The sequence below is a fragment of the Beta vulgaris genome, chromosome 1, assembly GCF_026745355.1.
Source record: "Beta vulgaris subsp. vulgaris cultivar EL10 chromosome 1, EL10.2, whole genome shotgun sequence".
Lineage (NCBI taxonomy): Eukaryota > Viridiplantae > Streptophyta > Magnoliopsida > Caryophyllales > Amaranthaceae > Beta > Beta vulgaris.
The window spans coordinates 14,678,709-14,699,613 of record NC_079202.1 but is presented as its reverse complement, the minus strand read 5'-3'; the positions used below and the strand labels follow the sequence as shown (position 1 = coordinate 14,699,613).

Genomic DNA, 20,905 nt, shown 5'->3' with positions numbered 1-20,905 from the left:
TTGGCATCAACCTGCTGGTTGAGGCCCTAGATGGCCGCTGTATTGGCTGTAATGCCAGTATCCTTGCGCTGAAGCAGGGTCATCATCTCCTGAAAATCAAAGGAAGGAGGAGCAGTTCAATATGGGGGAGGGGGAGCATCAGAAGATGAGGGGATATCCTCAACATGGGGACGACGGTAATAGGTACGCTCAGGGATCTCGGGGCGAGGGGTGGGAAAGTCAGAACCTGCAATGGGAAGGTGATAGTGAGGTTGGCCAGGTTTGATTTTGGCCAAAGGGTTGGGCAGGTCAATGGAACGCATTCCGTTAATTTGCCACTTGTATGTATCCCCACCCCGTTCTAACCAATGCAGGCGAGTGAGATAGGCATAGTCCAATAGGGTAGGTCCTAAGGCCGGCTGATAAAGAGTCTCGTCAAAGTCGGGAATGGCCCTAGCAAAAAGAGTGACTACCCCCCCGTTCACGATGGGCCGAGAGGAGAACGTCCCATCGGCGCCGCTTAGGGTATGTGGTGGAAATACGCTCCATTTGGAGCGCAACATGGTGAGGGATGTTGTAGTGGAAGCGGCGGGGAGTGCCCCGATACATGTAGCTACCTATCAGATAAAGCTCATCTCCTCGAATGAGCTGCCCTTCAACCCTTCCAAACAAGGTCTTTGACATGAAACGAACCCAAATTTAAAAGATGGGTTGGTGTATGTACCTAGCATGACAGTGTTGCAAGGTAAAATCAGTTTTGTCCCCCGTTATGGCATAGTAAATGTCCCTGTGATGATAGTCAGGGGGGAGCCCAATCTCCCCCCGGTTGAGGACACGGAGTATGCGAGCAAACTCCGGGAGGGTGAGGGTGAAGTCCCTATTTAAGAGCCTATAGGAAACATGCGAGATTGGGCCTGAGCGAGGGTGGGTCACATTCAAGCTACTATAGAATTCATACACAAGCACTGGATATGTATTGACATGAACAGGATAAAGGGATTCCATACCAATGATTTTCATAAAATCCTTAAATTCATTATTAATTCCCAATTTATCCAAAAATTCAATATCAAGGAACGTGGTAGGACTTACCTCGCGCCCCTTGAGGCGCGAAATCGTTCCCTTGTTTCCTCCGTGGAGAAGATGACTTCCGGGAAGGTCTCATCTCGGGAATTTCCGGTGGTGGTGGTGGTTGTGAGCCCGTTGTAGATTTTCGTCGCCTTGTGAACATGGTTCTTGAATGTGCAAAAATATCAAACCTTCAACTCACTCTCTAATGGGGAAAAGATGGGGTAAAACTTGAAGCACTCAAATCCTCACTTTAATGGTGGAAAAAAAAATTAAGAAGAAGATGAAGGGGAGAGATAGAGTGGAAGGAAAGTGAATAAAAGAGAGTGAGAGATGAGTAGAAAGTGATAAGAGAGAGAAATTGGTAAGCATTCAAAGGTTTGAAGGAGGGTCTTCAATGGTGGAAAGGGGGGTTTGGAGAAGAAGATGGGAGAATTTGGGGGTTAGGGTTTGGAGGAGACAGAAAATGTGAGAGGAAGTGAGTGAAAAGAGGGAAAAAACCCCTTTATTCTTACCAGCCGGACCCCGAGCCCGATCGGGCGAGTCTGCCCGGTACCATCGGGCGTGTTTTTTTTTTCTGAAATTTCCCAAATTCGTTGCGCGCCCGATCGGGCGATCTCCCCCGACGCCATCGGGCGATCTCCCCCGACGCCATCGGGCGTCTGTTAGTTAATTCCCAAAAACCGAATTTGTTGCGGGCCCGATCGGGTGTCCACGCCCGATCGGGCTTTTTTCCTGCCTTTCCAAATTTTTGTTGCGGGCCCGATCGGGCATAGTCGCCCGACCCGATCGGGCGTGTAGCACTCCCTCAATATTGTTTTCTCACAAATTCTTTGACGGAACTTCGCCCGATCGGGCGACGCACTTTTTCCTTGCTTTTTTAATTTTCGTTGCGCGCCCGATCGGGCATCCTCGCCCGATGTCTTCGGGCTTTGCCCAGGAGACAGTGGCTCCTGTTTTTGAGTGAATTTTTTGGTGGTAAGCACTCCTGTACACATGTAACCTGAAGAGGAATATCAGTACCCTCTCACTCTCTCACCAAACTACAAAAAATGAACAAAGTAAAAAAATAAAAAAACTAGAAAAAACTACGAAAGTAAAGGAGAGAAATCGGGTTGCCTCCCGATTAGCGCTGGTTTATAAAGGTCCCGCACGACCATAATGCTTCATCCCTCAAACAGAAGGGGATGGGGTTGAAGGTATAACTCCTCCACAGATCCAACAGGGATTCCGGTATAGTACAACTTCAGACGTTGTCCATTAACTTTGAACTTCTCACCTGTTGCATTCAAACCTCAATAGAACCAAACTTGTTAGTGTTAGTGACAGAAAAAGGACCAGACCACCTAGACTTCAGCTTACCAGGAAAAAGCTTTAGTCTAGAGTTGTACAATAAAACCTTGTCACCAATATTGAACTCCCTACTCAGAATTTTCTTATCATGCCATCTCTTAGTGCGCTCTTTGTAGAGACGCGAACTATCATAAGCATTTAATCTAAGTTCATCAAGCTCATTGATTGCATAAACGCTTTTCTCCTGCTAATTTAGCATCAAGGTTCAACTCTTTAACCGCCCAAAAAGCCTTATACTCTAGTTCGACAGGTAGGTGGCATGCTTTTCCATAGACTAGTCGATAAGGGGTGGTACCAATAGGGGTCTTAAAAGCAGTTCTATAAGCCCATAAGGTGTCATCTAACTTATCACTCCAATCTTTTCCCGATTTAGCTACCACTTTCTCCAAAATAGACTTTATTTACGGTTAGACACTTCTACTTGCCCACTTGTCTGAGGTGGTATGCTAGGCCAGTCCTATGGTAGACACCATACTTTTTGAGTAGGGCTTCAAAGGTTCTTTTGTGAAAGTGGGATCCCCCATCACTAATGACAACTCTTGGTACCCCAAACCGTGGAAAGATAATCTTTTTGAACATTTTCATGAACCTTAGAGTCATTGGTCGGTGATGCAATAGCTTCTACCCACTTAGAGACATAGTCAACAGCAACAAGTATGAAATTGTTGCCTGAGGAAGAGGGAAAAGGACCCATAAAATCAATACCCCACACATCAAATAGTTCAACTTCTAGGATGGGGTTTGGGGCATCTCATGTCTACGGGAAATATTTCCTGTTCGTTGGCATGCATCACAAGACTTAACAAAAGTACTAGCATCATGAAAAAGTGTTGGCCAATAAAAACCAGATTGAAGTACCTTTGCTATTGTTTTGGAGGGCCCAGCATGGCCTCCACATGGAAGGGAGTGAGAGTGCTTCAGAATGTCATGCACCTCCCACTCTGGGATACATCGCCTGTAGATGGTGTCAGCACAGAGCTTGTAAGAAAGGGTCATCCCAAAAGAATTGTTTGGCATCATGGAGAAATTTCTTTCTCTGCTGGTAGCTCAGCTCTGGAGGGGTTTGTCCACTCACACAAAAGTTGGCGAAGTCCGCATACCACGGGGTAACAGAAGTGACTGCCAGGAGCTTATCATCAGGAAAGGAGTCATCAATGGGAGACCTTCTTCCATATCTTCATACTGCAATCGGGACAAATGGTCAGCCACTACATTTTCTGCACCCTTTTTATCTCTGATCTCCAAGTCGAATTCTTGGAGCAGCAAAATCCACCGAATGAGTCGAGGCTTGGCCTCCTTTTTGGCGAGGAGGTACTTCAATGCAGCATGATCAGTGTAGACAATGACTTTAGACCCAAGCAGATAGGTCCTGAACTTGTCCAAGGCATAGACCACAGCTAGCAGCTCTTTCTCTGTAGTGGCATAATTAACTTGAGCTTCATCGAGTGTCTTGCTAGCATAGTAGATGGCATGGAGGATGTGTCTTTTCTCTGACCAAGGACAGCTCCCACAGCATAATCACTGGCATCACACATAATCTCAAATGGGAGGGTCCAATCTGGAGATGGATGAATAGGAGCAGTAATCAGAGCTTGCTTGATCCTGTTAAAAGACACTAGACACTCATCAGTAAACAGGAACGGGGCATCCTTGAGGAGCAACTGAGTAAGTGGTTTAGCAATTTTAGAGAAGTCCTTGATAAAGCGGCGATAAAATCCCGCATGACCAAGAAAACCTCTAACACCCTTAACATTCACAGGAGGGGTAATTGCTCAATCACTTGAATTTTTGCTTTGTCCACCTGGATGCCTCGTTCAGAAATAATATGACCAAGTACCACTCCTTCAGTAACCATGAAGTGGCACTTCTCCCAGTTCAAGACAAGGTGGACATCCTCACATCTTTTCAGTACTTTATCAAATTCAGCAAACATGCATCAAAATCAATGCCATACACACTAAAGTCATCCATAAATACTTCCATGATGGACTCAATAAATTCAGAAAATATGGCCATCATACAACGTTGGAAAGTAGCAGGGGCATTACATAGGCCAAAGGGCATCCTTCGATATGCAAAGGTACCATAAGGACATGTAAAGGTGGTCTTCTCCTGGTCATCTGGGTGGATAGGGATTTGGAAGAAACCAGAATAGCCATCTAGATAACAGAAATGAGAATGACAAGCTAGACGTTCCAACATCTGATCAATGAAGGGAAGGGGAAAATGGTCTTTCTTAGTGGCAACATTTAATTTCCTATAATCAATGCACATACGCCACCCAGTAACTACTCTTGTAGCAATTAATTCATTTTTCTCATTTTTAACTAAGTAGTACCGCCCTTTTTAGGAACCACTTGAACTGGACTCACCCACTTAGAATCAGAAATAGGATAGATAATCCCAGCATCAAGCAATTTCATAACCTCTTTTTTGACAACTTCCTGCATATTCGGGTTCAAACGACGCTGACCTTGTATACTAGGACGATGATCATCCTCAAGATGAATTTTATGCATGCAAAAGTCAGGGCTTATGCCTTTCAAATCATCAATGTTATATCCAATGGCCTTTTTATGTTGTCGCAAAACAGACAAAAGTTGAGACATTTGACCATCATTTAATGCAGCACTAACAATCACAGGGCAATTTTCAGAATCATCCAAAAAAGCATATCGCAGAGAAGGGGGAAGGGGTTTCAGTTCAGGTTTCTTTACCTCTACCGGTTGAGTAGCACATACTAACCGTTCATCCTCATGAGTGGTAGTACCATCAAGCTCGACACAGGTAAAAGCTGCTTCCCAAGCATCCACTTCAGTAGTCCGGATAATATCATCACCTGTGGAAGAGGTAAAACAAAGCAAAGCCTCCAGTGGATCCCGCAAAGGGATTGAGGCATGTCATCATTAACCAGCACATCAATGACATATTCTGTAACAGGCTTCCTCTAGCATGGGACTTTTCAAAGCATTGGTCAAACTAAAAGTTACCTTATCATCCCCCACAGTCAAAGTCAATTTCCCATTTTTAACATCTATGACAGCTCCAGCAGTATGAAGGAATGGTCTCCCTAAAATGATTGGGATTTGAGTATCCTCTTCCATGTCAAGCACAACAAAATCCACAGGAATGTAAAATTTACCTACCCTCACAGGAACGTCCTCTAAGATACCTAGGGGGTATTTAACAGAACGGTCAGCCATTTGAAGAGTAATGTTGGTACATTTTAAATCTCCCATGTCAAGCTTTTTACAAACAGTCAAGGGCATGACACTAACACTAGCACCTAAATCACATAAGGCTTTGTCAATAAATATGGTGCCAATATTACAAGGGATGGAGAAACTCCCGGATCTTTCAATTTAGGAGGGGATTGATTTTGCAAAAGAGCACTACATTCTTCAGTAAAGGCAACAGTTTCTACTGCATTAAAGGCTCTTTTCCTAGTCAAAATTTCCTTCAAAAATTTAGCATATGCAGGTACTTGAGTAATGAGTTCAGTAAATGGACAGTTACCTGAAGATTCTCACTACCTCCATAAACTTACCAAGTTGGTGATCCAGCTTATTCTTTGATAGACGAGTGGGGAATGGTACCTTTATCGCAGGAGTGGTGGAGGAATCTTTTTCAGGTACTATCTGCTTCTCTGCAGATGTGTTGGTGGTAGCCTCAGGAGCTGACGAAGTTTCAGTTATGTCTGCATTTTTTTCTGGCTCAACCGGACCATCCTTAGGCATTGGGGGACCATCATAATGTGTTCCACTCCTAAGAGTGATGGCATTGGCAGTGTCCCTTGGTTGCATTGATTGTGAAGGTAAGGCCCCAGGTGGCCTACTAGCAGAAACTAGCCAACTGAGCTAGTTGAGTCTCCAACATCTTGTTATGCGTGCCCAAATTTTCCAGTTGAGCTTTTGTGTCAGCTTAAAAGCATTGAACCCTTCTGCATCTGGAACATCATATTCTTCAACTCTGTCATGGCTGGGTCAGCAGAGGAGGCAGGCTGTGGAGGTGCTTGATTTCTTGAAAACCAGGTGGAGCTTGTTGTGGAGGTTGGTATTGTTGACCCTGTTGTTGAGGTGGATGGTTGTTGAGGTTGAGGGTTCAACACATTAGTACTCCTATATGAGAGGTTGGGATGGTGTCTTAACCCAGGATTATAGGTGTTGGAATAGGGGTTGAACTGGTTCCTAGGTTGTGACTGGAAAGCATTGACGGCCTCACAGTTATTTCCCAATGCAGGACACTCTTGAGAGTTGTGCCCAGATATTCCACAAGCATCACATATATGCACATTATAGTTAGAAGCACTAGCCATCGCATTAACACTCATGTGGGAGGAATCATTACCTAACTTCAGGGAATCAATCTTCTGAGTTAGAGCAGCTAGTTGCCCAGACAGTAGGGAATGGCTTCAACATCATGTTTACCTCCTTTTTCAAAGAGGAACGAATGGTAGAGGCTTGATTAGATGCTAGCTTCTCCAAAAGTTCATACCCTTCCTCAATTGCTTTATCCATGAAGAACCACCAGATGCTCCATCAATTACCCGTCGTGTATCTGCATCAACTCTAGTGTAGAAGATCTGACACAAGTACCACTGGTCTAACCATGATGAGGACATAGACGCTGCAGATCCTTGAACCGCTCCCAAGCTTCATATAGAGATTCACCAGGATCTTGGGTGAAAGTAACTATGGCATGTCTCATATCTGCAGTTTTCTGGTAAGGGTACCACTTGATGAGGAAAATCTTGGAAAGTTCTGGCCAGGTGGTGATGGTGGAAGGCAGCTTATTATACCAGAACAAAGCTTTATCGCGCAGAGAGAAACCAAATAGGAGGAGTTTCATCTCATCAGGAGTAACACCAGCTTGCTTCTGAGTAGCACAACACTGTAAAATCTCTGCAGGTGCTGATTTGGGTCTTCGATGGTAACCCAGCAAACTGATTGTTCTGAACCATATTCAGAACATGAGACTTGATCTCAAAATTTGTAGCAGCAATAGTGGGCATCCGTATCCCAGTAGGCACGTTATCAGGAGATGGTTGTGCATAGTCTCTGAAGGTTCGAGTAACATTTTCACCCATGTTGAGAGGAATAGGTGAGGTGGGGGTCTCTTGGTGTGGTGAAGATGGTGGAGAAGGTGTCTTTTGGGAGGGTGTCCCTGCAGACAGCTTAGCTTGTTTAGTTTTCTTTCTGAGTCTACGAGCGGTCTTTTCAATCTCCGGATCGAACGGGATAAGATTTGGGGATTTCAATTTCCTGCTCATACACCAAAAACACTAAAACAAACGTGAGAGGCTCCAAAGAACAAGTGTTCTTCAGAGTAGAGGTTAGTTTAATACTATAATTCAGACAAAATAAAATAAACCGTCTCCCCGGCAACGGCGCCAAAATTTGACAGGCTAAAGTCGTATCACCTAATCAAAAATAACCTAAGGTCCACTAACTAGTAGTCAGGGAAGTCAGGATCGAATCCACAGGGAGAAGATATACTATCGTATCTGAACTCTAATATTATACTAACGAAATGAGATGAATGGTTGTGTTACTAAGCTAAACAGATAGCAGAATTAAATATGAAGGTGTAAATATATTAATAAAGTACTAGAATCATGGATCACTATGCATACAATTCGGGTAATCAGGGATAAATAGTAACCACCTAGTATGTCAACTGTCTAAGGCACATGTAATTTCTCTCGAACATTACATCCCTCCACTAGTGGAAAAAAGCTCAAATGCTCCGGTTAAAAAGCCCACAAATGCTCCGTATTTCACGCGTAGCAAACGTCATACGAGCATTTGAGCATTTTACAAATGCTCCGGTTGACTCCGGAGCATTTGGTGTCTCAAATGCTCCGGTTGTTTTTGAAAACCGGAGCATATGACTATCAAATGCTCCGGTTTTTAAGGGAAAACCGGAGCATTTGTTGTACAAATGCTCCGGTTTTCCCTAAACAACCGGAGCATTTGTCAATTATAGTTTTTTTTTTAAAAAAGTACAGCTTGCTAATGCTGTACAGCAACAGCAAGCATTGTGTCCCATTTTCAAAAGTACTCGAATTTTAGGCAAGACACAATTTAGGGCATTGGAGTGCTACCTGTATAGAAACATAATACAAAAACAGAGAAGCCAATAGGTGGAAGATAGATATTTTTAATTTTACATAAAAAAATAAAGAGCTCAAAATACCATTTTTGGGTCCAACAACAACCAATTCCTACCTGAAAATGACAACACTTAGTATAGCCACATGCCCACTCATCTTTCTACTGTCATTTTGATTGTTACCATCCCTTTCTTTCAGTCAATTTTTCAAAATTACTTTGTTTCAGGATAAAAGGAAAGCATGATTCTACACTTCTTTCTCTATCAGATCTCAATTCTCCAATCAAATAGCAAAGGTAAGGTAAAACTTTCCCTCATTCCCATTTTCAAAATAGCATCAACCATTAAGCAAAAGACACCTAATCTACAACTTTATATCTCCAATTCTAGTTCAGCTTTTTAAAGTAAAATAACTAATTCCTTAAAACATCAAAACAAGGAAATCAGTATCAGAAAACATGACAGCTCAACCACAAACCCACTGCTTTGCCTACATTTCTTCCTTCCTTCTTTCTAATTTCCCTTGTACAACTCAACAATAATTAATTACCAGCAAATTTCAATCAATAACTTTAAAATGTCGGCATACCCGGTGAAAAAAAAAATCAATCAATTATCATTGTGCAGGGTAAAATCCGACAATTAACAAGCAAAGGAAAAATAATAAGAAGACTTACCTCCATCCTCAACTAAAAAACATACAGTAATCCCAAAAAAATCACCTCAATCACAAATCCTTTGATTTTTAGAAATTTTACAGATGATTTCAGGTGAACTTACTTAGACATGTCCTTGAACTTTAAAGCAAGGAACTCCTTGGCTGCATCTGTCAATGGTTGTACAGCATCATCCATCAAGACACTCGAGGGAAGATCCAAGTATAGCAAAGCTGATTCAGAAGTCATAGTAAAATTCCACAACATGCGACTTCAAATTTGTCGGCAGCCATCAGCACATCAAGTAAACCAGCAGGAGTGTTCGTTTGCAATGTATTGTTGTACATAAAATTCAGGAGATCCATGAGCGCAGCTTCTTCTGCTCCATGGAAAATATGAGAACATTATAATTATATGCTTCAAAGCACATTCCAAGAAGAAACTTTGCAGAGTTAATTAAAGATACTTCAAAGAAATAAAGAAGGGAAATGGGGCTAGAAATGAAGAAACTCAATTCTCCCAGAGCTGATGACACATACCTTGAGTCGCACCCCGAGATTCACATTTAGCGAAGATAGCTACCCCACGTGCAATCTGCGAAAGAACATCCGGATGTCTACATCTTACCATCCTAAGCAATGCCCTAATACATATAGACAGCCAACTCCGCGACCGTCCAGAAACTGTGGGGACAAAACACAAACAGGACCCTAGCTTTCTTGAAATAAAGGAAGCAAACTTTACCAAAGCGTGTTCCAGTGGACATTATAGCCCGCTGTGAAGATGTAGAAACCATAGATAATGCGTGTTTGTATTAGCTCAATACTCAATTGCTAATTTGAGACCAAATTTTCAAAGGAGCAAAGAGAGAAAACCTGTTCTTGCAACACCAAAGCCAAAGCATGATCTGAATCAATCTGCTCCAACTGATCTAATGAAAGCTGCTTCGGTACCTGCTGCTGTTTGCCTGCTCATCATTGTTCTCCATTCTTCCTCGGTCTCTTCGAACAAGACGTGTTCTTTATTGTATTAGCTCAATCAGTTATTTACAGCTTTGGATTTTGAAGGAGAAAGATGATATTAAACAAGCAGCAAAACTTGAAGCGAGGCAGAAAAATAGATATATAATAAAGAAAGTTAATTCATTTAGCCAACCTTTCCTGGTAATACTATATTACTCGCTAATAACTTTCAAAATATATTCCATCTATTATTCTATTCTTGATACACAAGATACTGCAAAGAAAGGCACTTGCTCTTATTACTTGCCCCAGATGAAAAGTTCCACCATCATTCCCCTTTGAAGTTGATAAACATCTGGTGGAACTATCCAAACAAGATAGAGATAACCTTTTCGTTTTCGGACCCCCAAAAATATTCAAATAACATCGCTTTCAAGCTGCCAATTCCTTCAGCATACAATATTCATTTCTCCATCTTGTATTATATTCATGCCAGGTTGAAGTGTCAGATTAATACAAAAGGTATTATAAACAGAACAGAATTGCAGATCATCTGCTCCGTAACTGCTACAATTATTTATATGAAATTTGCATATGAAATCAAAATTTGTAATTTTAAAAGTAGAAGGACATGAAATTAGTGCAAATGCAAGACATGTATCAGTTACACAAACACTAAATATTCTAATTTTTCTCATGTTTACAATATTTACAGCAACATTAGGGCAAAAAAATATGTATAAGTGGTTGCAGAAAAAACCTGGAAATTTGATGAGAACGCCGCCGGCGTTCGAGGAGGAGCAACGGCTACTCGAGGGCGGCAGCAATGGGGAGGGACCGGCTTCCCAGAAAGGTTAATGCTCTAGGATTTCTTCGAGTGGAATCGACCCCTGCGTGGAAGCGGCGGAAAATAAAATCAAGTTTAGGAAGAAGAAACAGAAGCAAGGCCCGGGGAAAACCACGTCTTCTATTTCGAATTCTAGAAGTGTTACACTTATTAAAAACAGAAGAAGAATTGTTTTAGCTTAAAGCTGATAGCATAAGGTTAACTTAATTGATGCCATTATTCTGCCTCCACACCAACTCTACACCAACTCTGGGCAATCAGACAAAGCTGCAATCTACTGCATAATTAAGGAAGTGACCAATATAACACAAATTTAATACAAACAGTCACAAACCTCGCAACAAGCTGTTGGGAAATGCTCTCGTACCACTTGCTTGCATTAGAGAGAGAGTCACGTGGCCTCTCCAATACTGCAGAGTACACCTTGATATCATCCTTGGTCAACTCATCACTGTTGCAACAGCACGGAACGGTTACAATCATTAGCCAAGATAACGAAATCTCTACAACCATCGCGACACGGCAGTGGTTATCTGTGAATGAGAACTAATTTTCACACATAATGAATCTTTCAATTGTTCTTACACATAACAAAAACTAATCAGATCAATATAAACATAGTAGCATTTTAACATTGCATTAAAACAAAGTGAAACTTAAATTGCATCAATTTCAAGAGCAAAAAACTATAGTTTCTAAAATAAAAGAAATTAGCTATAGCTACCTATATTGTCACTAATAAATTACAGTTCCTAAAAATAACAATTATCACACATACTGAATCTTTTCAATTATTCTTACACACGTAAGGAAAATAATCAAACTGATCTAAACTTAGTAACATTTTAACATTGCATTAACACAAAATGACACCTAAATTGCATCAATTTCGAGAGCAAAAACTATAGTTTCTGAAACAAGAGTAATTAGCTACAGCTACCTATATTATCAATGACAAATTAGGGTTTTAGAAAGTTTACAATTCAATTTTTTTCAACGGAAAGTGAACAACATTTACAAATACAAAGCTCAAAATATAATTCAAGTTTCTATCAGGTTCGCACAATGTTATCAGCCAAATATAGAAATCTCTTCAAATCTTCGAAAATCGAATAAAAAAGCTACAACAATTAGGTATTCTTATATTTCGAAGGTTTTTACACAAGTTTAATCTCTCATACGTAAACTAATTAAGTTCAATACATAAATCGAATCAAAAAACTACAATATTAAGCTACGAATTACCTAAAACTACAAATTCATGAGCGAAATTAGATCTAAATAGCAGAAAATTGGATCATAATTTCGGCGAAAAAAGCACGAAATTATATCAACAAAAAACATATATGCTGTGAAGAAATGTACCCGGAGATGTAGGATTTGCCAGAGAGATGATCATCGAGAGATTTGAGACCAGTTTCAGTGTGAAGATCCTTGAAAATAACTGTCATTGTTAGATTCAAATAACTGCCAATTAGATTAAACCCTAGAATTAATTCGAGTAGTTCAGAAAATAAAACCTGAAGGAGATGTTGATTGAAGAAACAGCAAGGTCGACGCTGAGGAGCGGAGTAGCGAGGTTGATTGATTAAACCAATTGAACTGCGGCGGAAGGATGGACGACGTAGGGATGGACGAGGGGGGGAGTACAGTGTGAGGTTTCATTTGAGAGAGCGAGGGTTGAGGAGGGTCGAATATCATTTTAGTATGTACAGTGCAAGTTTCATAAATTGAGAGAGGGTTCAAATGCTCGGGTTGTCAACCGGAGCATTTGACATCAAATGCTCGGGTTGATTAATCAACCCGAGCATTTGTGAATTTTTATATTAAAATTTTCACAAATGCTCGGGTTGATTAGTTAGCCGGAGCATTTGAAAAGTAGCAAAAGCAGTTTTTTCCACTAGTGCTCAAAGATCACCCAGCCGCTCTTGCATAGTCAAGGGTCACTTTGCCTAATAATTAAAAGCCTATACGGTATCTCTCCTCTCGAAGTAGATTCAGTATTGCAACAGTGGAAATATAAATCAGGCCTAACTTATAATCCTTGCATGAAGAAGTCAATCAAAGGAAACAGTTGAAATACAAGATCATCAAACTAATCTATCATTCCTTATTGCATACATAGATCTCCATAATTCTAGATGTAGAACTACTCACTCATAATCATGAAAACAATAACAAGAATCATATAAAAACTCATACTTTGAAACATGGCAAATAACTAAGAAAATAATATAATTAACAATGGAGAAATAACAAAGAAATAATGAAGAAAGATTACCGAATTATATTGAACTATGAATAAGCAAAAGGTTTGATCTTGAATTGAAATCACAAAGCACTAAATTAAGGTTCTTGAAACACTCTCTAGAGAAAACTAATAATAAAAACTAGATCCGAGGTAATAATTCTGATTTTTCTATTTATACAAGCCCTAAAACAATAGAAGAAAATTTCGAAAGAAGGGCCCGTAATCATTAAAAAACCGCGTCTTGTCAGACTCCCGATCGGGCCAAAGTCGCCCGACGGCATCGGGCTCCAAAGCGAATGAGAAAGGCCAAAATCGCCAGACGCCCGATGAGATCGGGATGACCCGCCCGATGACATCGGGTGGTCTGATAATATAGTGCCACGCAGCAGCTGGAGGGGCGCCCGATCGGGCGAAACACCGAAATACGACAGGGTGTTGAACGCCCGATCGGGCCCGCAGCAGAGCCATAAAAGTTGTCTCTTCGCCCGATCGGGCTGTGCCGCCCGATCCTGTCGGGCCGGTCAGCATAAGCTTCGTTTCTTGTTCGTCCTTTGCTCAAAGTCCCGGAAAGCATCCTCGGGATCTAGAATTTCAGCATCCAACCTCTCTAATCCAGTGTGCAATCATATAAGGTAGGTAATAGCTACCAAAAACCTACAATCCAATACAAAACAGCAAACCACAACTAGATGGAGAGAGTTAGTACCAAATGGCTCCTAAGAGCACCATAACCACAACTTTTAGCACATAAATAAGGGACAAAACTCTATATAAAACCGTAATATCAATGTTGGGGGAACAAAAAGTTATGAAATTATGTACGAGACAAAGAAAAATCACAAGCTTACAGGATGTACAGACAGCGATTGCGTCAGATGCATTGACGATCGAAATAGTACAAGTAGCTACGCATTTCAGCTGGGATCGAAGGCTATATCTTGGTCATCGAAGAAACAAGCAACATTAGCTATGTCAGCAGCAGAAGCAAAGTACGTAGCAGCAACAAGTGCGGCATGTGAAGTGGTATGGCTCAAAAGATTTCTCTATGATCTACAACATACATCAAAAGAACCAACAACATTCTATTGCGACAACATGTCAGCAATAGCCATGACGAAGAATCCAGTCTTCCACAGCCGCACGAAGCATATCGAGATACAACACCATTCCATACGAGAATTGGTCGATAAACAGGAGATCGAGCTACAATTCTGCAAAAAGGGAAGCAACTCGTAAACATATTCACTACAACAACTCCAACAGAGAAGATCATCCAGTTCAGAAGACAAGTTGGAGTACAATGTTTTTTTTTTTTTTTTTTTTTTATAAGGGAGAGTGTTGAAATCAGTCTAGAAAAATCTTAAATATACTATGTAAATATCTATGACTTAGCTTAAGAAATATCCAGATAAATATCCTAGGAAGGATCTAGACTAGAGAGCTCCCTAGAAAACACTAGAATATTGAAAAACAAAATCTACATAATTCATGTATAAATAGAACTAGGAGTATGGGCATGTATCAAGAAAAAAAAACTAAGCATCTGATATAAGTCCAAACCATTTAACAAAGCTCTCATTTTCCTTGTTACCATGAACAACAACAATATTACTTATAAAATACATTAAACCCATTACAATTATTCTACAACCATTTCCATTACTGATTATGAGAAACCAATGACCTTAGGATAGGAGTTAGCTCAAGTGGGTAGAGCACTCCCCTTTGGACCTTAAGGTCAGGGGTTTGATCCTTACTCCCAATATTATGTTGGGGTATTTCCTTAGCATGCTATGCATGCCTTACCAGCCAATAGCCTTGTAGGGGTTACCCTTGAGCTCACTTAATTTTCTAATAAAAAAAAAAAAATTGAGAAACCAATGACCGCATATGTTAGAAATATTAAAGAATCGACCAAAATCATTTTAATCACCAATGATTAATTTCAATCAATGACAATCAGTAAAATTAGCAAATTTAGTTTCACTCTAATCAAAATTAGGTGAACTATTTGCAAATAAAAAAAATTACAGGTTGTGATAATGCTTTTAGATTCTTGTAAGGCGAGTTATACTTGTTTGCCTCGTCAATTATTACACAGATGTCCTAGTGTAGGAATTTGTGGCTTGCATTTGGTTGAACATTCGTTAAAGGAACTGTTCGCAGGAGCGCCTCGTCAGTTTGTGCAGTGCCGCCCGATCGGGCGAAGGAGCTCAGCTGGGGATTGGCAGTAGGCTGCTCGATTGGATCGGGCGGGTTTCGCCCGATCGGGGGTGATCACCGAATCACGACCAGGCAATGGCCTCCCAATCAGGCCCGAGACGAATCTAGGGTTGGAAGAATTGCCACCCGATCGGGCGGTGGGCTTTTTAACACATAAATGCATTTTCCAAGCTGGGTTGATTATAAATAGGCTTTTAACCTAATTCGTTTTATGCGGTCATTAATACTAAAAACACATCTGTAATATGTTATTTCTCAAGAGCAATCAAACTTTCTCTTTGTCCGTGGACGTAACCAACACATTGTTAGTAAACCACGTTAAATCTGTGTGCGTTTTTCATGGATTCGAGTTACATAATACAAAATCCTGAGCCGATAGATTCTAAATGTTGTTACAAGGTAGACCAATGTATCGAAATCCATAAACAATCTGATACACGTCTTCTTTGCAATTTGCAATTTTTTATTAGATAATTCATTCACCATGTGACAAAATTTAGAACTGATTAGTTCAGAGATTAACGGCCATGTAACTACAGTTTTCTGGTTCGTGTTGTTTCCTCGTGCACGCTGCACTCATCTATCCTTAAACTACGTGTTGTCATGTTTAAGCAGACAGTGTCATCGAGATCTGCAAATTTTCTACCACTTCTGAACTACACAAGCATGAAGCATCACACGCTTTTACTCCTTCCTCGCTTATCCACAACCCAACTTAAAATGCTTTTTTCTCATATATTTGAGGCTAATCTGAAGCATTCTCAGATTATTACGCAGAATACAAATAAGCTAACACACTAATGCGAACTCATGTGGTGATTTGGGAACTTAAATACTTTGCCCTTTTTCATCCTTCAAGGCGCTCGTGCACTTAGTTAATTATAATTTTTCTGTTGGTGCAGATGAGGAATCAAAGGCCGCATTGATGGGAGCCTTCCCTGTTAATTGACTGCAGCACCTTAAATGAAGTATCTTATAAGTTTCTTTGCGCTGCTATATTTGTAGGTTATTAGCAGAGGCTTTTATAGGTTGAGGCAGAGGTAAGCTGATGTTTTGGATAGGTAAAAGTATGCAGGTTTTGGAGTAAAATTTGTTCTGCATTAAACCAACAAAAATAAAATATAACATGTACTCATTTAACAATTTATCACAGTTGACATTTAACAACTAACAGCTAGTGCAATTGGCTAATAGTTAAACCCACAGGCCACAACTAATAATCCTTATAACGGGTTAACAACTACATATGCCGAACAAGACCCTAGTGACGACCTGTGTGTAAACTGCTCAGCTCCATTGCACTACTGTATTTAGAGTTAGACAAATGCAAAGGTTTTCCTTGTTTCCAAAGGACAATATTGGCTACTCTTTGCAACCTTCAAAGATCAGCAGCAACGATATTTTTATACAATGAACTCTAAAATAATATAGTAACACCAACAGCTAGATTTATCTTACCCCTTTGAGTTTTGGGGGATCATCAATTCTGATAATACAAATATAAATTACTATCAAAGTCGACCTGTACTTCAAAAGCCTCACAATTTTATCGCATACTAATGCCAGAATCTATATAGAATATCTGACACATGATAGATTATTTTGGAATACAAAAAAGATAACACGCCTATACCAATTTTATAAATGTAACTTGGCTGTGCATATTCCTTTTGTTTCTTTACTGCAACACATGATCTACAACTCAGTAATCGCTCGCATGTGGGATATCAATTGCTTGTCTTTTTGTGTCTGGCACTGCATGCTGCTTGTGCACTTCGACTTTTTAGAATCTTCGCTTGGTGTACATGAAGATTCAAAGGCGGTATACATGGGAACCCTCCTCATTGATACAGAGTATACCTTATATATATTGGTTGCCCAAGGATTCTTGATTAACCAAACATCACATCTTCTCAAAACCTTCAATAGTTTCAGATTTTCTCTTAAGCTCAACAAATGGCAAATTCAAAATCTTCTTTTCACACTCGTTCAGTCAGTTTACCATCTTCATCTCACCCACTCGATGCGAGCATTGAGAATCACTTGCGCAGGCTAAGGGACTCGCAAGTAGGATCTTCATCATCATTATCCCAAAATTTGTGCTATATGAAGGAATTACAGGAGCAAATGAACGATTTGATTCATTTGCCACACAACCAACAATTTCTTTGCAATGAACTTCAAAGGGTAGAGGTTGAAGAAGTTCTAGATGGTTCCCTTAAATTGCTGGACTCTTCTAGCTCTATCCTCGAGGCCATGTCACAGTTGAAGGAATCCATTCTTGACCTTAAATTAGCTATCCGGAGAGGAAGCCACAATGAAGGCATTCATAATTTTTTGGTATCAAGAAGAAAGATCAACAAAGCGCTTTCTAAGTGTCTTGTGAACCTGAAGAAAACCGAACAAAGTTGTGCTTCGAAACAAAGGAATAACGAGGGATCCATAACATCCATTACGAGAGTTTTACAGGAGGCTGAAAAAATTAGTCTCGACACATTAAAATCGCTTCTATCATTTGTGATGGGGAAGAAGCAAGTTTCTCATACACGCGGTTGGTCCTTGGTCAATAAACTTGTCACTGATGCTTTGGTTTTTTCGATCTGAGTGAGAAAGATGTCTGGGATGAGTGTGAAAATCGATAAATTCAGTGAAAGAAACAGTTTTAGTTTGTAGCAAATCATGATGCGGGATTTACTGAAGCAACAGGGCTTGTGGGCATCGTTGGCAAAGAAGTCATCGGATTCAGTTATCGCTGAGATGGTTGTTTTGGAGGAAAAGGCGCATTCAACGACTATTTTGTGTCTGGCTGGCGACATAATCACTGATGTTCCGGGGGAAGAAACCGTCGTCGGTCAGTGGTTGAAGTTGGTGAGTTATTAAATGAAAAAATCTCTAACTAACAAGTTGCTTCTGAAACAACGTCTGTTCAGCCTGCGTATGCAGGAAGCTAGATACGTCTCCGAGGGACCATTTATATAAATTGAATACTATCTTACTAGGTCTTCGTAATATTGATGTTAAAGTAGATGATGAAGATGCTGCTTTAATTGTGTTAGTATCTTTGCCCTTATCATATGAGAATTGTGTGGATTCTTTTATTGTTAGGAAAGATAGTTTGTCATTAAAAGAAGTAAAATCTGCACTTCATACTAGAGAGGTGTCTACTACTGTTACAATCGATTAGGCTGCTGAATTAGTAGCCAGTGAAGGTCACAGACAGGGGAATTCAGGGAGAAAATCTTCTAAAGGTCCTAAAACTAGTGATGTCTATAATTAATGTAAGGAGACGAGATATTAGAAAAGGGAATGTCCTATATAGAAGAATCAGGACGATAAATGTGCGTGGGTCTGGTTCTGCTGCTGTTGCAGCAGAAAAAATGAGGTTAAAAAGAATCTGATTTCACTTAGTCTGTTAGACAGAAAAAGGTTCAATTTCAAAGGTGAAGGTGGAGTGTTGTATGTCTACAGGGGTTCAAAGATAATTATGAAATGTGTTAAACGAGAGACATTGTATGTGTTGCAAGGGTCTACATTATCTGAGTATGGGGTTACTACATTGGGTGTTTTTGGTAGTGTTAAGAAACAAGTGGAGCACAGAGACACTGTAGATTGGAGTGGTGGTTCACGTCAGGGAAAAGTCCGTCAACACTCAAAATATGAACCTGAAATTTCGTGTTCTTCGTCGTCAAAATTGGGTTAGCCAAATTTTTCTCTTGGTCGTCATTTAATCTTTGGGAACTCTCCCCAAATAAAGGACGGTTGTGAAGACACGGTGGGTTTTGCATTATCTGTCGGAGGGGTGGATATATTTGAGCCATCGAAGGAAGGTGTTATTTATGCTAGGGAAGAATATAAGCAAGCATCTGAACGAATCCGGTTCCACAGGGTAAGTTCCAAGGTTGCTTGGACTTACAAACTATTCAAAGTTGTTAATTTCCCTTTGTGGGGGCAGGTTTGGGGTCCTTAGGTGCTATCTGATGTCCTTAAGGGACAAATCTGGTTTGGTTGTCTTTCGCGGTAAATCTGGTTCTACGGAGAATCTGGGCATTGTGGCATTGTGATCAACGCATCTGTTATTTGTGAGAGGATTCAAGTCAAGGTGGAAATTTATAGGAATTATATGCCTTCAATATGCTTGACGGAATGTTCGCAGGGCCTCCTGATCGGGCCTCAGTCGACGATGTCCAGCAGGCTACTTTGCAGAGCGCCCGATGGCGTTGGGTGTAGTAGCGAACAATAACGACCGGGAGAAGGTTGCCCAATTGGTCCCAAGAGCAAGTCTGGGTTTGGGAAATAGGTCGCCCGATTGGCCGGTTCAGTTTTGACGCGAAACGCGTTTTCTTAAGTGGGTTATAAGTAGGCTATTTAACCTAATTTGTTTTATGTGGTCATTAGTGCTATAAACACATTTGTAATATGTTATTCCTCAAGAGCAATAAAACTATTCTCTCTTTCTGCACGTGGACATAGCCAATACATTGTTAGTGAACCACGTTAAATCAGTGTGCGTTTTTCTTTTTTTTCCATTCGTTATTTGTTCTTTCTCATATCTATCATAACAGATGCATATCTCTTTTCTCAACTAAAATCAGTCCTAATTAAAGATAAACACGACTATTTGAATGTGAAGTTGTGTTGCTTATGTTGTCATCTACTTGCTTTCATCTTAGTTTAATTCAACTTTGTTAACTCAGAAGGAACTACAAGAGGGGGGTGAATTGTAGTGTGGAACTTACTACCCAAATAATTTGGAATTTAAAACATAAGCAATAAGGATCTAAAAGTGCAAGAGAGATTTTAACGTGTTAACTTCTTGTCTCAATAAAAGAAGAAAAACCACGACCTCCTCAAGATTATTTAATCTCTTTAATATAATAGGGAACCTCCGCTTTTACAACCTATTACATACGCAAGTTCCACTCAAAACTCCAACTCTCTCACAAGTTCCACTCGGAACTTTGACTCTCTAGACTTAACTCTAAGTCTCTCAAGAGTTTCCAGGTCTCTTTAAAACAAGTTTACTCAAACCCTTCACCCCAGGATAGACTTGATTACCCCAAGTCTACGCATAAACAATAAGAACTTTACCCAAGTTCCTAACTTGAACTTGATACAAGAATTCACACAAACCCTTTACCAAGTTTCCATTACAAGAGTTCACTCAAACCCTTTAGCCCCAAACTCAAAATACAGATGCTTGATAATTTAGTTTAACTCTAGTATATAGAAACTTAATAACTGTAAAGGAACATGACACTTGTATGAACTTGGAACTCATAGAAACTGACTCAAACAAGGAATCAAAAATATAATTATTTTGTAACGCTATTCTTTAAGCCAAACTTATGGAATGACATAAGTCTGACACTATGAAAAAACACCAGTCATACAACTTAAAATGAATACATAAGTCTCCATTTATAGTACACTCAAGATTTGACCATTACTTCCACTT

The 20,905-nt window shown here is 40.2% G+C and overlaps 1 protein-coding gene and 1 non-coding gene across 2 annotated transcripts; both read left to right on the top strand.

Annotated features, from left to right (window-relative positions):
• Positions 1-7,003: 7,003 nt before the first annotated feature.
• On the top strand, positions 7,004-7,110 carry LOC125494442 (small nucleolar RNA R71). The gene has a single exon (XR_007270691.2). It is a non-coding gene; the product is annotated as a small nucleolar RNA R71 (small nucleolar RNA).
• A 10,296-nt stretch (positions 7,111-17,406) lies between these two features.
• On the top strand, positions 17,407-18,054 carry LOC104884773 (uncharacterized). The gene has a single exon (XM_010669467.1). It carries the CDS (start codon positions 17,407-17,409, stop codon positions 18,052-18,054), a length of 648 nt encoding a protein of 215 aa, XP_010667769.1.
• Positions 18,055-20,905: the final 2,851 nt, after the last annotated feature.

What these genes read in the sequence shown, in the direction of transcription:
- LOC104884773 (XM_010669467.1), top strand. Translation starts at nt 17,407, where the DNA reads ATGGCAAATTCAAAATCTTCTTTTCACACTCGTTCAGTCAGTTTACCA.